A 24310-nucleotide genomic window follows, 5' to 3' on the forward strand; every position below is an offset into this window, starting at 1 on the left:
TTAATTTTTCTTTTTAATCACTGCTTCTTAAATTAAAACACTGAACGCAAGTAGAGGAGGGATAAGTCTAAGTAACAGACCATTAGTCCCTGTGACAATATTCCTGTTCACAAGAAATATAATTTTCACAGTAGTTTACCATTTTCTCCTTAGTCTTCACTCCCAAAGGCAATTAGCAATCTTTCTCTCTCTCCGCAGCAGCTTCCTTCCTGTCATCGTCAACAAACATCTAAGCAAAAAAGGCCAGTGACAGAATAATCATCCTATATGCTGTATGATCACCCCACCCCATTCTGGAACCAGCTGTGAGGCGCTCCCAACACCCTTCGCCTGATCTCCGAGGGACCTTCCCTCCAGCCCTCCACAGCAGTGGGAAAGCCACAGGTACTCATTAGGAAAAGGAAAAGCTCAGTGACAGAACAGACCCCATGGAGTGCCTTAAACCAAGGAAAACTGCCTGTCTGTTTTCTGCTTGATGTAAAACCCAAATGGGAATAATCATAAGTATTGAAAAACAACTGGAGAATATACTCATCTTTGTATGAGCCATTCCTGTCTTTCTTATAAACCACTCCACGCTTAAGGACTGCAAATGAGTCAGAGCAGCATTTTGCCTGCCAAGGAGGAGAAGACCGACTCTGCTGTCAACAGGAAAAAACCATGAAAAAAAAAAAACCCCAAACACCCAACCAAACCAAAACAGAACAACCCTGAGAAATTCCTTTGACCTGGGAGTTGAGAGACACTGATCCTTGCTGCCTTCAGACTACAAAAGTCCAAGGAAACTCCAATAAGCAGAAGGTAACTTGGATAACGACTGTCCGAAAACAGAGCATGGTTATTATGGTAGCAATCCATTTAAGTTTCTAACTTTGTGTTATAAAAGCATGTCTCTGAAGTTATATAACACGCTAGCATTTAATTAGGAGTTCCTTCGCTCAGCTAAAATTCCTGATGGGAAAAGTACCGTGACTTTTAACAAGAGTTAGTTCTCACACATCTACTCTAAATTCAAACCATAAATTACAGCATACATTAACTATCTGATTTAGCCTGAACTGCTACTTGGATCATCTCAGTTTCAAAATCTTGTCACTGGTGTTTGCCTGGCTTCGTTCAGGTGATTAAGCTTCAAGTACCTGCTTACCCTGCCTGACTTTGCCTAACCTCCCTGATTTCACTACAGCATTTCAAAACAGCACCTTCGGTAACTGGCATTGATATAAGAATTACCATGCATTTTTACGGATGTGTGCAACAGTGATAAAGAGTATTAAGTTACATGAATCTGGAAAATTTCTGGATTAAATCGAGGGTTGTTTTTTTATTTATTTATTAATCTACTTAAGACTGAGCTTTATGTGTACCATGAAAGCGAGGGCTCAGGAAAATAGAAGATGCCACATCTAGTAAAGCAAGACACTGCCACACTTAGTGCACAACTTCGGAAATAGGAGGTTGTTTGGAATAAAATCATGTCCCTAACAGAAAGAATTCCAAATATTTAACAGAAGTGACTGTTTGCTGATGAAGACAGTTGCTTTATCAACTTTCTTGAGATAAGGAAATATTAAACCATGGTCACTTAGTCTAAGCCTGCAAACTGACGGCTGTAGTGGAGATGCCATTTTGAGTGCCCTGCTCTATTCTATTTCATGGTTTCCGTCATCATGTCTGAAATGTTATGGCAAGCAAAACTGAATTTCTAGAGGCCTCTCCAAGTCCAATTCTCAGTGGACATGAGTCAACCAGTAGAAATAGAAAGAACTGCTGCTGCTGTACTGACACCTCCTGCCTTTGGGTAGGTTCTCCCACTGTTGTTCTTCAGTCTGTCAGCACTTGTCACAGGAAGATTTGGCAGGTCAGCTGCTTTCTAAGCATTTTCAGGATGGTACCAGTATGAAGTGTAGAGAGCATCTCAGAAGCTGAATCCTCGTTGAAAATCCCCTCAGGAGGAAAAACCCTGAGACCTGTCCCCTTTTCCACCTTTAAACCACCAACCTTAACTTCTCTTTGCACAGGTAAAGAACGTGGTCTCACAGTGACACTTACAAGAGTCAACAGGGCAATTCCAGCAAGGGCTGGCTTACTGCACAAGGCTGAGACCATGGATATAGTAGCTCTGTATGATGACGAGACATTTGCGCACCCAAGATCCAAGCCTATTCCATCTTCCCTTAGATAGTGAAGACGGGTATTGGTGCTCCAGCCACACGGAGCAGAAACAACCAGGTGCTGAGAAAACGCAGGACCCCGTGGGTGGAGGTTGGCATCAAGCAGAGACTCTCCCTGTTACGAAATATCACAGACAGCCCAGGAGCACCTGGAGATCCAGCCCTGGGTTTCTCCCAAAAAGCTCTCTAAACCTTCCATATCTTGGCATGGAAGAACTATGCCCAAAGTACTTACAGCTGGCATTATAACGACTATGGACTGCAATAAACAGGTTGAAAAATCAAGTACCAAAAAAAAAATCATCACACTGAACAGGAAAAAGCAGCCCCTCAGTTTTAATTTTATTCCTTAACACATAAGTTAAGAGGAGCTTTGCAAGAAAAAAAAAAAAGAGGGTTATGCCTTTTTTCTTGCCTATATGTTATAGCTAAGTCCTACGAAAACTATTTTTCTAAATACAGATGACAGTCTTCTCCATACTAAAAGGAAATAAAAGGCAACAAAAACATAGATGGATATCATCGCATATCTATGAAAGTTAAAAAAGTTATTTTCACTTTGACTTTTTTTTTTTAATTAATATTGTCTTTCTTCTCAAGTCCATTGTGTTTTAACTAATTTAAGCCATCTTGCCAGTAAGAATGAGAAACGTTTCCGGCAAAATCCAGGAAAGCAGTCAATACACCTTTTCCTGAGCCATTTAAGTCCTTCCTTGAACTACAAAAAAGCAGGAGTGAGTAGGTGCTCTTCTCAGCTTGCTTTTTAAAAGATCTTCATGGAGAGTGGCTCTATCAGCAATGAAACAAGACAAAGTCTAGCATAAACCCTCAGTCACAGCTCAGATGCTCCTAACAATTTCATGCCTAGACTATTCTGATTATAACCCAAGCTCTCTCCCCACTGGCAGCTATTTTGCTTCTTTTTCCTCAGGCTGGTGAGAGGACAAACCACCCTCCACAGTAACATAGCCGGACTAAACTTATTGTTACCAGAAAGCAACAATTACTAACAACAGAAAGTACAGAAGTAAACCATTCCAGCTTGTTACAAAATGTAACATTCCCTTATTTTACAGAAGATGGAGCCAGTATTATTTAAATTATACATATTAAAGCTTAATGCAACAGCAATCTTCTGCTAGTAATGAAACAAAGCTCCAAATTTATGTATTTCCTTTTTATGAAGACACTTGAAGAAGTGGGAGCATAATCCTGGCCACATTGAAGTACATGACAATGCCCACACTGCTACCGAACAGGTTTTCCTCCAACAATAGGGTTTCTTCATTAGTAGTAGTAAAAAAAAAAAAAAAAAAGGACTTCTAACTTGGAAACAGGAGGAGAGGTTGCAACAACAGATCAAGCAATGGATGCAGGAAGCTCTTCTGAAGTCTCAGAGATAATGAAAAAAAATGGAGCATTGATTTTATCCCCTCTCAGGGATTTTTAAGTGCTCCACTGACTCCCCTAGCCCAGAGACAAACAAAAGGTGCTGGATACAAGAAACTAGCCACACCACAGCACAAAAGGTATCAAAAAGGAAAGAGATGGGAGTGCTGAACTGGGCTACGTCCTGTTCCTTTGCAGATGCTGTCAACCCTTCTTCCTTCTACCTGCTCATCATGAATCACAGCATCCTCTTCCCTCTCGGTTTTATACCTGGATTCCCTGGACAGCCCTCTGAAGCAATACACTGTTACCACACCCTAGCCATGACAGAATTATAGACACATCTAAAGCAAAATATTTGAGTTTCAGAAACTAAAACTTGAACATGCTGCGGCAATCCAGCATTAAAAGAAAATAAAAAGTCAAGACGTTGAAGTACCTGAAGACAGACAGCTTGGTACTAAGATCTACCGGACAAAAAAGCATGTACTTGTTTCTGTGGTTAGCCCTTCATTGAGCAATAGACACAAAAGAATTCACTGCCAGCTTCCTTCTTGACTCTAGTAAATATGCAGACCTATTTCCTTCAGTGAAAACAGCCAAGGCTTTTGCTCAGGACCCAGAGAGAAAATGGTACTGAATCCCTAGACTACATTAAAGTTTGTGTTCCAGCCTGAGGATTCAAATTGCAATTAGAAGAAAACACATCCATTTTCAGAGAGGCTTAACTCACATACTAATGGGTTTATGCAAACAACCCTGAATACAAATAATAAAAATAATTCCTCCCTTGCATTACACATCTGTTGGTACACATTAATGGCAGGGTATAAAATCTTACAATGTTCTCCACAACAGGAAACATCCAAGATATCGTTGGTAGGAGAAATGCTTCAACTGAAACAGCAATTAACTTAGAAACTCCTGTGTCATACAGTAGATAAGACTAGACTAGGGATGGTCACAGCAGAGCTGGCAAGTCACGTACGGCTCACAAGCACTTCAATGGCAGCTCAGGAGACAGTACTTACAGACTTTAAGTCAAAAATTACTCAATAAGTTTTTTATGTCTCAGGCTGTGTGGTGGGAGAGGGGCCACAGTGGGTCACATGCTAGCAGGGAAGTCCTACATAGTGGCATGGGCCATATTTCCAGCAGAGTCCATGAAAAGCCAGCAATAAGCACATGGAAGGCTTCTTAGAGCACTGAAGACAGCAGCTACGAAGTTTAAGGAGGAAAGTGCAGAAACGCAGCATTTGCATCTGCCTCTCAGACAGATGACTATTTCCATGCTCACGGCTTGAGGACGTTCTGGAGATCCCTAAACTAGGTCATAGTGGTCCCTTCTCACTGTATATAGCACTCTACTTAAGCATTCATGAAAGAGGAAACCCCTACTCACTACGGCCATTTAGAAACTCTTCAGGTGTCAGCCCAAAACAGATGAAAAATCAAAGAAAAGAGCAAGTATTCAGGCAGTTGTTCTACTTCATGAAAGTTGTCAAATTCCCAGAACACGAAAGAGCCGTCCAGCCAAACTGCAGCTGGCATATATAGCGTTCCCATAAATAGTTTCACTTCTCTGTCAGCCATCAAATGTCTTGCAATTTTTTTTTATTTTTTTTTTTAAAGGGGAAGAGGAAAATCCAGGGAATTTCACAGCAGTCAGCCCAACTTCAATTCCCGGAAATATTCTGGAACAAATTATTGAACAATCAGCTTACAAGAATCTAGAAGATGATAAAATGAGAAAAAAAACCAGAGCAGACAGAATAGATCTGCCAAAAACAGATCACATCAAAACAATCTGATTTTCTTCACTGTCAGTGCAACCAGCTTAGTGTATAAGGCAGAAGCAGTAAATATCTAGAGATCTTGACTGAGACTTCTGACACTGTCCCCACGTGATATTTTCCATCAGCAAAATAAAGAAATACTGCCTAGATCAGCAGTTCCCTTTCTAAGGCGCTCTGTAGCAGAAAGTGAGGTGTGGACTGGAGCAGAGCACAACTGAATAAACTCGTTGGCTTCTCAGCATGCACTGCCATGGGAGGGGAGGAGGCAGAGCAAAAGGCACGCTGAAAGGCATCATTGATTCCCATCGCTTCCTCATCCTCCCCAGTCCTCAAATTCATGGTGCTTCTGAACCTTTTTGGTTTTAACCACTGCTTAATAAGTGAAGTCACCCTAAACAAGACTGACGATCAGAAGGTGCACTAATACCTCAAAGTAGAAAATACTGTGCCGGTTAGGATAACACCAAGTTCCTATTTTATTTTTTTAATGAAAAATTAAAAACAACCAGCTATCTTCCATAATAAAAAATGCAAAGGAAAAATGACAATTATTTTTTCTTATTCATGGAATCTGGAAACAAGTGAACTGAGATCTGAAAATAAATACTACATAATATCTTCTCATTGTATTTATAGTGTAATGGGAAGAAGTAACATACCAAAAGCAGCACCACCAGGTGGGACTTAAATGTATGGAAAACAAGACACCTGGATTCATCTTGGGTATTTTTTGGCTCCCTTGTAGGAAAATAAGGGACAGCAGGTAACCATTCCTCTAAGTGAATCCTGCAAAACTACGTGAGACTTTCCTGCATCATGCAAAGCAGTTACTTCTGTTCAGAGGATAGGCTCTTCTATTAGAAGAATGCAGATCTCCAGTTCAACTGCTGTTTTGTTCACCATTTTTATCATTACCTGTTGTGAACTTTTACCTCCAGCGCCAACAAACGGGGCCACAAACAATATTCAATGTGATGGGAAACTTACTGTTTTCAAGTACTTCTACTTATGACATGTTAAAATGCGTATTTTTATGAGAATAGGTAATTAAGTTTTAATTCCATAAAGTAGTAAATATGCAACATTCACGAGGCCATCCTCTTTGCCTAACAACTAAGGATGCCATCCATCTCTGTATTTTGGTGGTTAGTCCAGCTAAATCTATATAGCTCATAAAGCTGCTGTTGATGAGTCTAAGTACCACATTAAAAAACAGTACAGCACATGTAGATATTCACCTTGGCTTATTCAGAGAAATGCTTGAATATCTGTATTAAAGACTAACAGTACAGTAAAAAAAAAAAAAAGTATGTTTGACTGATCTTTAGTTCTTTAAAATAATAGAGAAGGAAATGTTTTCTTCTGAAAAGTTAAAAACTTTCTTCCGTATTGTATTAGACTTAATATCTGATAAGCTCTTGCAAGTATTGTCTCTTACTTAAAAAGTGTATGCGCTTCATGAAACCTGTGACAAGAATTCTGCAGGGTTTTTTATCTGAGCTTTTTTAAAAAAAAAATTTATAGGGTTTTTTATTATTTTTTGTTATTATTTTCCAAACTCTTGGTTTTCCCCTCAAAACTACAATTTCATCATTCTGCTCATCTGGCTATCCTATCCACCCTCCCTCCATAGACAGCAATTACAGGATAGAAACGGCACTGCACTGAAGAAGCATGTCAAAAGAAGCATCTGCTTTTTTGGCAAACTTCTCACTGTTGGTGGCATTGGGATTATTGCTATACTGTTTGTCACAGGGTTAGACCACAGATGGCTCTTTTGGCTGACATGGGATCTGCTATGTCATTTTCTGTTTATTCAAGTTAAAAAATAAATTGAAGAACTTGTGCCCGACCATGTATGAGGGAGTCAATTGCGATCAAAATCCCTTTGTCTACAACTGCTGGTTCCATATGGGCAGTGTACTACACCCAGCACAGCGGCAGCATTGTTATCGTGCGTCCCTCTATTCTATTTTAAACAGGTGAACGTATGTTCTTTTTGGTGAGGCCATCTTTCTGTTACACCAGTATTTAACAGGTAGCCCAGTGCAGTATACCCCAGTCTATTCCTGCTGGGTTCTTTGACAACATAGATGGGACAGTGCAGGCAGCTCGCTCTGGCCCTTTCTTCTACATTCCTAAATCTTAATCTTTCTCTGACAGACTACACCCACTTCACTGCAGCCAGTATCCCCAGCTGGCAAAAAAGAGGTATGTCAGAAAAAAAGCTGTAGAAAAAGAAGCCAGTTTTGTAAGACTTCATCATCAAGACTGAATCTGGATAACCCCATCAACAGGCTCTGAGCTGTACAATTTATGCTTTAGAGATCAGTTTAGATATTTTATCCTTCCTACTCAGCTTGCAAATGTTTTTCCTTTTCTAATTGTCTAATGCATTTCTGTCTCCAGGCCTAACTACTGCAGAGGTACCAGCAAAGAACAAGCACAACACAAAGGTCATCATAACACTGATACCAAGAAGGTTCAATTTTGATGCTCAGCATCTTATGTGCCTATGCAAATTACAGTTAAGTTGACTTCAGTGAGAAGGGCAGCATCTTGCACTTTCCAGGGGAATGAATGACTCCTCCAGGAGCTGGACAACAGGAAAACATCCTTTGAGTATCACTGTCCTTCCCAGTTACTGCAACTATTTCCATAGTCCTTTACAGCATTTGCCATAGAAGTGAGGTAAGCATGATCTGTGCTGGGCTGAAAGTGCCTTTCATCTTTTTGTTACTCACTTCTGAAATTTCAAAAAGTGCACTTGTGGTTCTTATAGTCTACAATATGATAAAATGCAGCAGATCCAATGCGTTGGTTATGATGAATTGTCAAAGGACATACACAATGCTGCTGGTAAAGCATTAAAGCCAGTCTCAGGTACAACGAGGAAAGCACATACCTAATTCAAGAAATACTAACGGTGCACACTAAATACAACTTCAGGATTTCATACCCTGCTGCCTTCTGTACACTGTAGTTACGTAAAAGCGAAGAGTAAGATACTTTTACAGTTATTTCAGCGCAGGTTGAAGTGACTGTTAACTAAATTTCAGCAGAAGTGGAACTATGAGTTTGTACTAAATTTGTCATGGTATTTTGACATTCAAGGAGTCCATGCTTGAGACTGCATTGCTGCAAGTAGTGTAGGTATATATGCCACTACACACATATATACACACATAGACAAGAACACGAGTGAGATCAGTAGCAACTTTTTAAATTGTCAGGCTTATAAGGCAAGTTGTCAGTTTTCTGCACTTGCCTACATCAACCTAGTTCCACTCTCACCCAGTGGGTCTGCGTTTATTTACAAAAGCTGAAAATCTGTCCAAGAGTTTTACACATTTCAACATTGTATAAAACTGACAAGACAGAAGATACAAGTGTATAATGTTGGCAAAACTTTTCCACATAGTACTTTTCTACAGAGTACCAGGGAGCAAACCCTGCTTGGTTTGCACACTGCAACACGTATACCAGTTTTCCTTGGATTTTAACGAGACCACAAATGAAATTCCCAAAGCCTTCTGAATGACTCTCGAGACTTTACATGGCTTCCTAAAATAAAACCTAGAAGCTCAAATCTCATTAGAAAAGAACTAGAGTTGAACTTCATTGCTTTTAAAACATTTGCCTCTTGCACTGTTTCCCATTCGGGAAGGGGAGTGTTGCAAACCCCATGCAAACCTCGGCGCGGGCGCCGGGCTGCACTGCCCGCAGCATGGGTGTGACACGGCAGTAGTACTTCCCAAAGATTTTCATTAATGCAACTATATCATTGCACTTACATGTGTTCTGACAACCCCAGGACGGACAAGCTGTTAGTCGTATTCTCATGGAAAGCAAGGAATACTGCGATGCTTTAAGCATGCTTTATGCCCAGCAAAAGTGATTTAAAGCAAGAGCTGAGGAAGAGCTGTGTGCAGGGAGACCTGACATGAGCATCAAGGACAATTGTTTCTAAATTTTTGGGGCCAATGGATACCAGTAGGCTTTTGACATTTCTCAGAGATGACCTTGCACTGTTACACAGCCATACTGAAGTCCACCATATCCAGCCTTTTCGGCCAAATGTTCACTACTGCATACACAGCGTAAGTGGCATAAAAGGTCCATTTTCTACAGATGTGTGACATAATACACAGTCACACACAGGATACCCTCTGCTCTTCAGGAAAAAAGGAGTGGTCTGTCATGCCCACAACAATTTGCACAACTTTCTCCTATGTAGCACATGGAGATTTACTTGTGCAGGCACCACAGAACAACTTGCAATCAGTTTGGCATGATGAAAGCAGCTATGTTTAACTCCTGGGAAAGACAGAAACAAGAACAGCTCAGCTGGACGATGAACAGTTCAGACAGATACCAAACAACACTCATCCTGCAGCTGCTATTACTACAGAAAATGCTGCTAAGATGGTACAGACAACTTAAGATGGCCCCAGCTGATCAGGAAACACAAGTAGCAGAAAATGTAGCCTGACGAGCAGCAAGAAACTATGAGTGTCTCTCGGATTTGTTATCACCATCCTGCCCCTTTGTCTTTAAAAAGTGTGTGTGTGACTATACAGAGTTACACAGCAGTTATATCTATGTTCTTTTAGATTTGTGAATCCCATCTACTTGAATCTTCAATCAAACTACAGGTTGTTTGAACAGTGAGGACTAAGACAGTACCATGCCTTTTCTACTTCTTCCTTCCACAAGCTTTTATGACCCGCTTTCTTTGAACTACGTGCTATGAAGAATACAAGGCAAATGTCGACACTTGGACAATTTTCTTCTGGAAAAGACAAGGAAATAATATTTTTTGTCTCTAGACATTGCCAAATTCCTAACCTGCAACTGTAGCTTGGTTCAGCTGCCTCGAAGTTAGAGGGAAGCATTTTCTTCTCACATTTCCAGTCAGTACACCTTTTGCATCTCGCAGTACTCGGTGATTATGCCCTCCAACATCTTTATCTCACTCTAGCTAAACAATTTTTATGTACGAGAGTAGAAAAAGAGCATTTACTTTGTTTCTTTAAGGATAGTTTCAGATGTTACAGTAATACACATATCACTTGTTTCATTACTTAATGGAGAGATTGCTTTTCCAGCACCATTTCAGGAAACGGGGAGTAGGATGCTCCAGACCACAACGCTTAGTACGGTACAAATACTATTTAATCCCATTCAACTTGGATCAAGCAGGGCTTGTTAGCATTTGCTCAGCATCAGTCTCAACAGATCCAGCCTGTTTCTAGCAAAACCATTCTGCTGCTGTTTGATGAAAGCCAGTTCAGGCAGCACGTCTACCTCCATGGCCCAGAGAAGCTGACTTTAGAAGTCTGTTTAAAGCACAAAGTTGCTGAGCACCGATTTAAGACAACCTATGGGTGAACGCTTTTGAATTTTAAGCCCTAACAAACAGGAGCATGACACATTTAATTTAAAAGTAGCAGATAGGGAATCTAACCAATTAGTAAATCTAATCTTCTTTATGCAAAGTTATTAAAAAATGTAAATGTTTTCCTAAATGCAAGTGATCAAGAGTACACAGATGAGGAGCCATCCTTTCATACATTAAGGCAATTCACCACAATACTGTGAACACAATAAATCTGGGGACTTGATGAAACACAGGAAGGAGTTTGCTAAAATCAGCACAGCAAAATCCAGCACACAAGCCTGCTTTTGTAAGTAGTAGTTTGCTTCTCTTTGTAAATAAGGAAGCTTTCAGTAGGATGCAATTCTTTAAGTTGTAAAGGTAGGCAAGATTAAAACTGAAGATTCATCCATAAAAACTAGGGCAAGATTTCCAAGGGTAGGTAACTTCTGGAGGAGCTCCCCAATAGATGTCTGGTTGGACATGTCATAGTTTAACTCGGCCGGCAGCTAAAACACCCACACAGACGTTCACTCACTCCCACCCACCCACAGTGGGATGGGGGAGAGAATCAGAAAGGAAAAAAAAACAGGTAAAACTCATGGGCTGAGATACAGACAGTTTAATAGGACAGAAAAGGAAGATAATAATAATGATGATAAAAGAATATACAGAAGTGATGCACAGCACAATTGCTCACCACCTGAAGGTGATGCTCAGATAGTTCCCAAGCAATCCCACCTCCCAGCCAGCCCCCCAGTTATATACAGAGCATGATGTCATATGGTATGGAATACCCTGTTGGCCAGCTGGGGTCAGCTGTCCCGGCTGTGTCCCCTCCCAGCTTCTCGGGCACCCCCCACCTTCTCACTGGCAGGGCAGTACGAGAAGCTGAAAAGTCTTTGACTGCTTGGCAACAACTAACATCAGGGTGTTATCAACATTATTCTCATCCTAAATCCAAAACACAGCACTATACCCACTGCTAGGAAGAAAATTAACTCTGTCCCTGCTGAAACGAGGACAGCACGTTAGATCTGTACTGACCTTTGATGGCCTGAACGTGGCATTGGGTCAACAAAGAACAGCACAGAAAGCTGAAATCTTTCAAACATTATTGATCAGGTGTTTTAACATGGAAAGTCAACTCCTGATAAAGTTGTGAAATAGAAACTGCACTTCGAGAGATCTAGGACATGCAGATAGGCTATAAGGAAGTCAAAATTTTTAACACTGGTGGTTAGATCTGCTGGTTTGATATGCTGGCTTTGGTGCAGAACCAAATAAAGAATAAAGATGACTTTGCCAGGCCTGTTGGCCGCTCAGCTTTCGAGCCAATCTTTCCTTCACTTTGGCTGAGAAGACCAAAGCGCGATGGAGGCAAACGCTGGCCCTGCGAGTCTCAGCTTGATCAGCTCTGCGATCTGGATTGCCCCGGAGAATCAAGTGTGAGAGAAGGCAGAAGGGACAGGAACGAGGGAGCGACGTGACCGATGGCAGGCTGACTGTGGACAAAACTCGCACAAACTGAGATCACAGTTCAAGGAATAGCTTGAGCTGGCACTACTGCCAAAAACAGCAGCCTTGCCCCCATGGCTCTTCTTTCCCTCTCCCAGTGTCTCCCTCTCAGTGTAAAAGAAAAAAAAAAGAACAAGGAGAGAGAAAAAAAAAAGAAAGAAAAAGGAAGTTCTGACCACTTCTTACCATCAGTGCTGACTCATGCAAGTGGTAACAAAACAGCATTAGGCTGTCAAACAATCAGGAATTAAACCAACTTTGGTTTTACACACACAAACTAAGACAACTGCAACAAACACTTGTGGTGCCTACATCTGTAACTGTTGCCTTACTTGTAAGGCACCAAGCAGCACGCACAAACCCATCTGCTAAAACTTTGGTGAAATCCCGTGTACATAGCGCATGCAGCAATGCTGCTCTGGCCTTAGGGTCAGACTTTCCTTATAACCTCAGCTGAGAACAAACCCCAGTCAGTCAGTCTTTTCTCATTCTTTAAAGGATGATGTTTTGGTAGATGCTTATCACTTATTAGATCCAATACTTTCTGACTGCTGCAAATATTCTATTTTCTCTTTACAAATTACGATCTTTTCCAAAATCCTCGTGCATGCACTTCCAAACACACATGTGTATTTATGTCCACTTTATTTATCATTTCCTGTTCTTCTTGAAATCTGGGATTTATATTTGAATAATGCAAACAGAAGAGCTATTCTAACTCGCTTCCTCAGTACTCATCAATTCCCCTCACATTTTGCCTTCTAATTTGAAACTTCACTCTTGGTTTGAACCAAGAGATAAACTTTTTTTTTGTAAATTACAGTTTTAACTCACGCAGCTAGTTTTTAACTCAGAGATTTTTAATTCTGAGAGAAAAGTAGTTTTAAGTGGCTAAGAATATCACTCAGATGTCTGAAATTCAAGCAATACCATGTGACTTATTCTAAAATCAAAATGTCGGTGACTTCACAGTGCACGATAATTAACGATTCCTTTTTACATCCAGAAACTTAGTTCTGAAGTTAAGTTACAAACGTTCAGCAACAGTACGCTGAGCAAACGCAGGGTGCCGTTCCTTGGTGCATCCTAAAAGTTAAGGAAGCAACACTCCAAATAGCTGCTGGGGTGAATGTCTGACTGCACAATGAATCATTTTCATAGACACTACAGATCATTGTTAATTCTGATATGAAAAAATACAAGAATTAGATAACACCTAGGAAAGCTTCCAGATGTACTGCTAACATAGCACTTTAAATATATGAGGAATTCGACTGCCAAGATGAACTGGTCCTGGCAGCATAGGTAAATAACTCAGACATATGAGCAGTTATCGTTAAAATCGCAGAACCAATACTAGTGCTTACAGCAGTCCCCAACGTATTTAGAAGCCCGTGCATGAGCACAGCTGGCACATACAACTGCGGCATCTCTGTGAGAGAGCCTCCGTCTCCGGAAGGGGAAGGGCCGTTTCACTTGAGCCTTGTCTGGTGCTATGTATGGCTAGATGTGACGAACACCACGGCAAACACTAGTCAGGAATAAACCAGTTCATTTGGGCACAGAGCCCAACTCATCCACAGCTTTATTAGTCATGTTCTTGGTACAAGAATTCAGCTGTGGAATCATACCTCTGAACACATCAAAGTTACAGATGAAAGGAAAATACTTTTGATAAGTACACTTGGAATTGATAATTAACTTTAAAACACCGGAGTGAAAGGGAATTTGCCCAGCTAACGGCTAAAATTTTAGGATAAATTAATCACTTGCCTCTACTTACTGCACAACTACAGTCCTGAGCAACTGCTTTCAAGGTTTGTCCTACATTGCGGGCAATTTCAAGGAATTATATTTTTAATAAGAACATTCAGCTCCACTTTTCTTAGCAGCAATCCTACCTTTGCAGCTCATCAATCTGTGCAACCGTTGTGTGATTAACACTAATAATCTTATAAGTCATCATTAGTTTGCTACAAGAGCCACAGTAAATTGAAGTTGAAAGACAGTGCACTGCATTCCTAAAAGTATAAGCCAAATATTTGAATTTATGCAATTTAATTGGATTTCAAAATTAAAATGGGACAACAGAATATTGGAATAAGGACTTCCCAGAGGAGAAAAAAAAAACCCAAGGAGTTAATTTAGTAGGAAAGATAAGGCCACAAAACCACTAAAGCTATCTAGATAAAAATTCTGCAAAATCTAGGCCATGGAACTTCATGGAGTTATTCCTGTTCTGAGTAATATTTTAATCGTTGAACTCTGCCTCTCTGCACACTAAACTTCTGCTTAGAAATAAAAACAACTACTGCTAACAGAAAAACAACATCTACTCCTTTCTAAAAGTACAGTTCTAAATAATTTTACCAGTCCAGTGTCTTGCCAAAATGAACTCTGCCATTGTTATGAATCTGGAAATATCAATAATAGTATTCATGTGAACATCCCCACAGACTGTAGGGAAGCTACTCACACAGTGACAGGCAGGATTTGAACACAAAGTTTTATCATTCTGAATAATCTGCTCTATCCTGAGCTTTAGAGAACAGACTTAAATGTATACATCTATATATGTATGTGTGCATGTGTATACACATATTTAAGACACTCAGTTCTAATTGCTGTAGTATCTGATGTACTTCCAGATGTTAGTACATTTCTGTACAAAAATCTACGGGAGGTAGGAAATTACTATTAACAAATACCTTTTGAAGAGCCAAACCTAAACAATTTACCTAAGTTCATCCAAAACATCGCTGACAGGACAATTTGAACTTCATGTCACTATCTCAATCCCTATACCGTCCTCAAATAACCTTTATAGGTGCGGTTGACCAGGGACTTTTATTATCACCCAAGACAATGACTCACCACAGAACTTATTTCAGAGGAGGAAGAAGGTGGAGATGGAAACCAGCTCTGAGGACTCAACAGTTTTGAAAGAGGGTCACCGGAGAAGTGTCATACCAAAAAAAAGACCTTTGATAGAAGGATAAAACACACAGATAGGCTAGATCTTTCATTGCATCATCTTATATATTGGAATACAAAACCATACATAATATAGTCAATCATACTAAAACAACAATAAAGTTGCAAGTGAAACATTAAAACAGAAAACACAAAATGGTCAGAAGCTTTAGAGCAGGGAATTCCCAACAACTCATCAGAATATGTAAAGAATGGTTACATGAAAAGCCAAAGTGCCTTTCCTAATGACTAAGCCTGTCTTCAGCCCTTAGTGAGTTCCCCAAGACCATGACAGTCCACACCTGACAGACCTAAGAACAGCATGTTTCCTGGCAATCTGACAAAGTCTGGTTCAAAAGTTAACCTGATTTTGTCACTATAGCAATTAAAATATCAGCATAATGCTGCAACAATGAATGACTGACTGAACCATTTCCATCTTGCGTTAACCTCCATAGGATCGTGGAATATTGTAACTGGGAATGGAGGCAGCTCCCTAGGGCACTTCAGACAACCAAAAAGCCAAAGCATTCTTCTACTGGTGCCATGGTGTGCCCCAAGCTTCACTAGCACCTTTAACCAACTGAAATTCTACATAGTGAATGACATCTTGGTATTCTTCACCATAGAATTACTCAAGCTTTCAAACATGCTCTGTAGCTCCTCAGTACTGTAGGATACTGCCAGTTTTCTCCTTTCGAAAATTGTCCATAACTCTGAAATGTTTACATATATAGATGTGCATTGAAAGTGTTGTTGCCCTAAGACATTAAAGGAACAGTTATCATTTATCTTTTTAAGCTAAACACCACGGAAATCCTTTTTTAAAAATCCAATCTTGGTGTTTCTCATAAGTAGGATCCAGAGCTACATCTCCTGAAATGCTGAAGAAAAGCCAAAAACTGTCCCTGATTCAAAGGTTAGTAGCTAAGCAGTTGTATTTAATACCCAACTCAAATGTTTTTTCCAAATTATGCAGAAGTATTTTTAAATAAGCATAAGTACTGTTGCAATGAGCATCACGTAAGCCAAGTAGATTGGATGGAATAATATTAAAGCAATTTCAATACCGTTTGATTCTGCTGAATGTCAGTCTAATACCAACCCTAGGATACCCCAATCATTCTTCTCAGGTTTCTCATCGGGGAAATTCAAAAGTCTTCTGATTCTCTGTCTCAATAAGCACTTATTCATGTCAGTAGTCTCACCGCAGGCAGTGGCACCACTGCGTATGTAAAAATGCACTGGCATAAGCAAGAGTCTTAAAATTCAGACCCACATTTTTAGAACTCTTCTTGAACTCATCTGGAAGACAGACCACTAAACACTTCAAAGGATCTCGTCCTGCTGGCAGTTGCTTTCATACCAGACAGAAATCTGTGGAACTGTGTGCCCGGCTCTGCCGCAGCCCAGGTTTATCTGGTGCGGGTGCTGCCTTCCCGGGCTCGCAGGAGGCACATTCCTGGCCACGGGATGCGTTCACAGACGCACAGCACACCCGCTCCATCCCTCCTCTCCCGCATCACAGATGCAGCGGGCCAAGTTAACACAAATTTGTGCTGTACATTACTTCTTCACTACATATTTTCAAGAGTTTCATGTCATAACAGGTTATTTAAAACCTTAGCTTAAGTGAAGAACTCAGCTAAGCCAGAACAACAAACACGACACACGTGGTTCAAAACGGGTCACCATGGCCATCCTCAAAGATGGGTACACAGGCTACACAGCCGCCAGTCACCTGCAGTGGCTGGAATAACAGGGTCTGCCCCACCCCAATAGTAGCCCGGAGAAAAATCTACTATACAACTGTTTAAAGCATTATTAGCAAATTTTACATATAGGTAGAAGAGAAAGAAAAACACCGCAAGATTTTAAATTCATCCATCATAGCATGAAATCTCCTTTGCAACATACCAATCATCTCTTCAGTGCTTAGCTGAAGAGCACTCCGAAGCCTGGGCAGGCAACATTGCACCTAGCGATGCCCAAGAGACATTACTACTTCCAAAGCAGGAAAAAACAACTTGTGGTCTGGTGAAAGAAGGCTGAGTGAAACAGGCATCACCAACAAATAAAAAGAAACCTCTACCCCTTACCATCCAAATGGGTTAAGGCTCTGTGTTTCCTTTTATACTTAAAGCAGAGTCTCTTCTCTGAACACAACCCAAGGCAACAGGGTTGCACAATAACCAGAGGCTCCCCAGGAAGACTGGGGGTTGTCTGCCACAGGGCTGCATACAAGGTAAAGGAAACTTTTGGGTCCTGTACCACTATTTTGGGGTTTCTTCCCCATTTATCAGTGTTAAAAATTTTATATTTTCGTTTGTGTATTTGTAAACAAGGATCTGCATTTGATTTTACCCTTGCCTGTCTCGTGTTTTGAGTGATTTCAGATTGTTACAGTGGTACAAGCACAACCTGATAATGTTCCTGTGGGTCAGACAAACCCTAAAATAGGATTCTGAATCACCTTGGAGGAGCCGAGCATCTATGAACATTGCTTCAGATTGTCAAAGACAACTGGATACTCCTCTAAACTGCAGCAGCCTTCCTGGGAGCTGGTAACACCTCGGGCATGAAAGAAATGCCCTGCAGTGACTAACAACCCTGAGAAAAGCTCCCTGTAACACTCTCCCAAACTCACACCTGAATCCTGGATTTCACTCCCCAAGCACACTAAAAATGGAAGTGCCACACACGTACCTCGGATACCCTAAAGGACTGAATTCTAACATTGTTACGCTGTAGTACCCAGATGACAGAATATATGAGCTGTAGTTAACCTAAGGAGTCATGTTTCCACTTTCTTGAAGCAAAGCACCATATGGTAGAGGAGATTCAGATATAAAAGAACAGAAAACAATAGAAGGTAAGGAAAGAAATCAATCCCCTTCTCGTCTAAGTGGAGAAACAGAAAAAACCACTTAGAATAAGGTGTGAAAGTGCCATTGCCAATAAGAGACAATGTCCAGAAAGAGGATCGATGATGAAATAAAGTTACATACATTTAGTTGCTGTAAAGAAGCATTTAATTTCACAAGCAGGTAAATGCCAGGCTAGACTAAGTTTGATGCTCACCTTGCCCCACTGTTTCTGCTGTTCTTCAACCAAGGAACACGAAGCCCAACCAAGGCTCCCCAGAACAATGCGTTAGTTGTTTCCACTGCAACCTCACAAAGTTCTACAGTTCTACCAACCAAGTAAAATCAAAACACCCACTCCATTTGACACATCATTTTTCTAAAGCAGAATACTTTAAACAAATAAGACACACACCAGTGATTTCCTAAACTATTATGGTTAAGCGAACAACACTGCTTTTATGAGGACACATGAACAAAAAGGTATTATTATGTATTATTATTATTTGTACATATCTGTAATTATCAGCTTTTATTTTGCAACAGACCATATAGCTGATATATCCTCACACAACATCATAAATTTAGCAAAAGACATTTTTTAAGTGTTGTAACTATATTTCTGGTTTGAAGAGTTTGTAAGACTTCAAAACATTTGCTAGATATTTTTAAGCCTGTGCATCTTAGTGCACGGGTTAGGCCTTAAAATTGGTATAAAGTTTTATTGTTAAAAATCAATTTATATAAACTACAAGAAATGTTACTAAATTTGAACTGCTATAAATAAACTAAGTCAAATGGACATGAATCCAGTTCATCTTGAATCTGTTTAAAGCAATCCCTCACCAGCATTCAATTACTTCAACTGCAGTTTAAAACTACTTTGTGTGTCAATACACAGGCTAGAGCTACTCTGCTTTAACTGCAGCCTCTTGAGGAAAACAGAGCTAAACCTGTGCTAATCACAGTAACCAGCCCCTACAGCACATGATTTGATTTTTTTCTTTGTTGTGTGTATGTTTTCCTAAGTTGCTGGGTTAGAAGGCTCGTGCTTATCTAATCCGTGGTTCCCCCGCCACGTTTCTCCTCTATTTGTAACTCATCCCTTCCCTTTCCTGTTGCATCAGGAAGCTGCAAATACAGTGGCTTCTACAGGGCTGTTATAATTACCACAGTACACTGCAATTCTGAAACATATGCAAAATAACAAACAAACATTTCAACAAGGTTTCTGAGAGCATTTAAATGCGGTTCTGTTGGCTTTCTAGAAAACTTCTGACCAACACGCTTCATCTAACATCAAAGCACCTCCATGCACCTCTTGATTAGGACTACGGCTTTCATAAGCCTTCACAGTGTCCTCTAAGTAAGCTGTTTTAAAAATAATCTGATGTAGAAACAGAGAAAAACATTCATAAGAACCCGGAAACAGAGCTGTGAGGGAAAGCCAGTAAAAAAAGTTCCTATTCTCCACTGACTTCTTTTGTTATACACCATCTCATGCAACAAGCAAGGATCAGTTTTAATGAAGACTTTAGAGATGAAAAAAAAAATAAAAATAAAATGCAGACCAAAAAAGCTATCATGTCAAATGACCATTATTTTTATTTACTTGGTTGCAGCACTCTGGGGATGCGTTAGGAGCCATCTCAAGCTCTCAGGAAAGGATTTTCCCCTCCCTTCCTTCCTTCCCCTCTCCTCCCTGCCAGTAATCCTAGTTTAAAGGATCTAACCCTTCTGAAATGTGTTAACTCAAGCAAATTTTTTAACAGTTGGAAGTTTCAGGGGAAAAAAAAAAATTAACCCAGAACAAAACAGCAGATGTTCAAGACACAGACTTCTATTTTCCCTTCCATGTGAAGCTTAATGGCAAAGATACATACTTTAAACAATAACACTTCCAAAGAGATAAAAATGTATTGTTCACCCTGTTAGAAATACTAAACAAAAAACTTCAAATTGCTAAATACAGATAAGACAATCATATCGCTTTTCATAATCTATAACATCATGCCTGACAAGATAAGGTGCTTCCTTTTATTTCTTTCATTCACGTTTGTGTTACAAGTATAGAAACCCACTGACTGAGCGGTTTTGCTCCCTTGAGAATAAAGCAGAACTTCACAAACAATGCTATACATGCACTTAAAACAGCTGGTACTTAATAGAAGAGCTGAGTCTTGCTAAACCCAGGTAGACCCTTTAACACAGCATACAATGTAAAGGGAAATAGACTCTGTCAGGCAAGCCAATGATATAAAATGACATAATTCTTACAGACCTGAAAGAAACAAAAATAAACTAATCCCATTTATTTAGGTAGCCAAAGGTATCTGTTCTTTCTCGGGCCCCTCAGCCTCAGGTCGGTCTGGGCACAGGCTGCTCTGCGGAGCTGTGTATTTTGAGTTATGACCATCCCAGGCCCTGCAGGTTTAAGGAGGTTCCTTCTCACACACACAGACACCACGCACAGCGCCAAATGGGAAACAATACAGTAGGATTACAGGTGTAGCTTCTTGATACATTAAACTCTTAGATAGGGTGAAAAGCTAAGCTACATTTTTAGCCTAAGATTGGCATAAGCTTTCTTCATTTAACCATCATTAGAAACCCACCTTAATCTTCAACTTTTAAGAAAACCCAACCTGCGACATGGCACTTGATGTTAACAGACCTGCATGAAGATTAATCAAAACCTTTGTATGTCTCTCCTCACACAGGCCAAACACCAAATCAGTGTTAAATTCCTCACATGCAGCTACGCCCAGTTAATCTGCTCAAAAGCAGCAAACTATGTAAATCTCCTTACGCTGGCGAGATAAACATTACACTCATCAAAACGTAGCAAGAACCACTGTTACTGGGCAAAGCTGTTGAAAGGCACAGACGCAGCGGGCTCCCCGAGCACCCAGGCTGTGGTAGGTGGGACCCCGCGCTCGCCTCCATCCCAGGCCTCCAGAGCTGCTTCTGGCTTCCTCTTAGAGAAACCTGAGAGCAGAGAAACCTCCCTGCACAAAGCGATTTAAAAATCCCTAATCAAATAGCTGCGCTAGCTCTGTAGATTCAAGGAGCAGATGGCTGGAGAAAGCCTAATTTTCCATTTACGATAATTTTACAGAGTGTAGAAATATTTACTTCGAAGGAGCGCCTTCCAATTTACATGAGAATAACAAAAGTGGGAGGAGGGACAGAGAATCGCCGCGTTCTCAGCACACACAAATCGAGAGCCAAGAAAGCCTGCATTAAGCAGGATATTGTATGTCATTTTGCTTCCCTCGCGTTACTGATGCACACATGTGCATTCTTTGCATAGCTTGAGTAACCTTGTTAGTAAAAACATTAGCTTATGCCTACCTTTTCTAGATAGGATGCGTGGCCATGGGCGTTGTGATAGGTTATTACTGCAGATACTGTATGGCTTTCATTCTTTAACTAGACCTGAATCTGCATTTCAAGCCAATTCTCAGATAAGTTGCTACTCATTTAAGCAACATCTAACTTTTCAGCCTGGTAGCAATATTTTTAATATCCCTGTCTGCCCATAATGCAAGAAATCCTTTTGACAATACAACTTCAGAGACCGTATTTTAGTATTCTTACAAGTACTCTAAAAGAGAGAAAAAGATGAGGCACCACCCAATCGAATCTGACCTGAAACCGAGGATGTCGACTGGCTCCTACATGCCTGAGTTACACACTGAAATAGATACAGCAGATAACAAGCATAATAGTATAAGCACAGATTCGTTTATAAAACAAAACACAGTTCTTTGGGAAAACAAAAAGAGAGTATGGGTAAAGCTCTGGACCTACTGTAGCTAACTGCTATTTTGTCACTGTTTTAAATGAAGGCAGAATTTCACATTACATTACAGTGCCTTAAAAATAAATCAGGAGGGCATTGCCTTGCCTTTTACTGATAAATCACTCATCTTTTCACCTGAATCTGTTATAGACTCTTAAAAATGAAACAGGAAAATACTAAAACTGAAGCGCTCTTATACTATCCTGATATCATATATGTTACAACACTAAGAGACATATAAGCTACTCAAAAGATTTTAGTTTCATTTTTAAGTTATTTAAATTTTTTTCAGCTTCGTATACTATGCACTGTTGGCATAGGAAATCTAGTTTCTGCTTTTAGAGACAATGGCAGACTGCTTTTCCTACACTAACAGTACCTAGCATCTCAAACTAAAGCACAATTATAATTCAATTGTCAAAATATGGGTTACACAGAGCATGCAGAGCCTTAATTTGGACTATTCTTAATTATCATGAGTTGAAAAATTAGGCTCATAACACTCTTCAGCACTGTTTGGCATCAGCTCATCCCTGCAGGTGAAGTCTGAATGAAAGGGAGATCAGAAAGTCAATCTTTAAATGACCTTAGACTACATGAATGAAGTTAATAGGAGTTTTCCATGGACTTAAATGGAGAAAGGCGCAGGCCCTGGCTCCTTATGTAGGAAGTGTTTGAGCAGAGAATGGCTACACACTAACAAAAGAAACCTTTGGCACCCAGGGTCTTAAGCCCACATAATACCCCCGCATTCATTTCTTTCTCTGCCTATTGGGGAAAAAAAGGGTCTGTTTGCTTTTCTGATTCAGTTGGCCCTTTTAACTCCTTGAATCCAAGGAGCGCGCTGTGAAAAGAAGAGCATCTTATCGGCCTGCTCCAGACCGGCAGGCGAACTCACATCCGCAGGCAAAACACAGCCCTGCCAGCCAAAGGCCTGGCTCACGCTGCCCTCCGCTCCTGCCAACACCCCTGCCCAGCGCCCCGACAAACACGGCAGGCCCCAAGGGGCCGTCGTTAATTAATGGTCCTTGCAGGTAGAGTAAGAAAATAGTATCTAATAGATTGGCTTCATTTACAAAGTATGCAGGAGCACCAGACAAGATCATCAGCGTGGGCGTATCCAGGGCATTTATTAAAAACAAACCAAAACCAGCACACACAATAAGCATGTTTTATTATGTACGGACTTGAACACTTCGAGTACTAGATACAAAGATAACTCCACGCACTGTTAGGCAGCATCTGCAGAGCGCTGCTGAGATAACACACCAGTGATTCTAGTCAAAAAGATATTGCTATAAAATAAGGGAGGAGGAAGAGAAAGGAAATAGCAATTTTTGTTTAAGCTTCAAAAAAATATGAGAGTCTAACTTCCACTGTCAGGTAGGTTAGCCACACAGATCACACGCCATCCCAACAATGCACAGAGAGTTCAAAATTTCGAAGCCCATTTCCCCATTATTTCTACGAAACCCTTCACTGCGCGCAGCAGCGAGATGCAATCTGCTACTTCTGCCCTGAACGAATTCGGACCCTGAGCAAAACAGGACAACTCCCCCAGTACTGCTAATTGATCTCGTCAAATTACTTGTTTCAGATGCTAAGTGCAGCAGACAGGGAAGGATTTTTCTTCACCTGGAAGAAGCCTGCCGTAGTATTTTTGGCATGCTTTGTCAAGCCGGGAGCTTGTCAGTGACCTCTACTCCATTTACCCTCTGGCACGCAAACACACAGCACACTTTCCAATGAACTTAAAGTAATTTATTAATTTTTTTCAAATCGAAGAGTCAATGAAAAATTACACGCTCGGCAATAAATACTGTAACATTAATGCCAACTTTTTTTGGAGAGGGGAAAAAAAAAAAGCGCTGTCAAAGAGACAACGGCCCAGCAAGGTTGTAACCCAACTATTTCAACTATTTTATTTCCAGCGACTAAACAAACAAAGAAAGAAATACCTCTTTCAATACAGCTCCATAGATGCGAGTGCTCCGAGCTTATCAGAGCGATCTGTTTGCCTATAAAATGTCACAGGATTTCCCTTGTGCACTTCGGGGGGGGGGGGGGAGAAGGGGCGAGTCTGAAGCGCGGCGGAGGATTTGCGGAGGGTTGTTTCAAAGAAAGAACGCGCCGCGATCCTTTCGCTCATTTCACGCCGAGTGACAAACATCCAGCCCGAAGTTTCGCTTTGCGGGCCCGTGTTGCAACATCGGGTCCTTTGTAACTTGTTGCAGAGCTCAGCAGGGCCGGCAGCCGCCCGGCCCTCGGCTGCCGCGCTCCCCGCACCGCCCCGCACCGCCCGGCCCGGCCGCTAAGGTCACCCGGCGGAGGCCGCCCGGGCACTCGGCAAGGTCACGGCGCAGCTTTTTTTTTTTTTTTTTGGGGGGGGGCGGGGGAGACAGTTTCTTTTTGTA

General features: G+C 40.8%; 1 protein-coding gene across 7 annotated transcripts in view; it reads right to left on the reverse strand.

Moving 5' to 3' along the window:
• RBMS1 (RNA binding motif single stranded interacting protein 1) overlaps positions 1-24310 on the reverse strand; it is a 144525-nt gene that overhangs the window by 66723 nt on the left and 53492 nt on the right. Inside the window, exon 1 of one of the 7 annotated variants that reach the window (XM_054829756.1) lies at positions 23855-23985. The exons of 4 other annotated variants lie outside the window; for them this stretch is intronic. Coding sequence is in view for 1 of the 3 variants with exons in the window: in XM_054829755.1 (XP_054685730.1) it covers positions 140-142 (3 nt within the window). In the remaining 2 variants the exon portion in view is untranslated. Of the gene's footprint in view, positions 1-139; positions 206-15128; positions 15226-23854; positions 23986-24310 lie in introns of those variants that run through there. 2 more of the 7 variants (XM_054829757.1, XM_054829755.1) reach the window with 2 other exon arrangements.

This window comes from Grus americana, chromosome 6, assembly GCF_028858705.1.
Source record: "Grus americana isolate bGruAme1 chromosome 6, bGruAme1.mat, whole genome shotgun sequence".
Classification (NCBI taxonomy): domain Eukaryota; kingdom Metazoa; phylum Chordata; class Aves; order Gruiformes; family Gruidae; genus Grus; species Grus americana.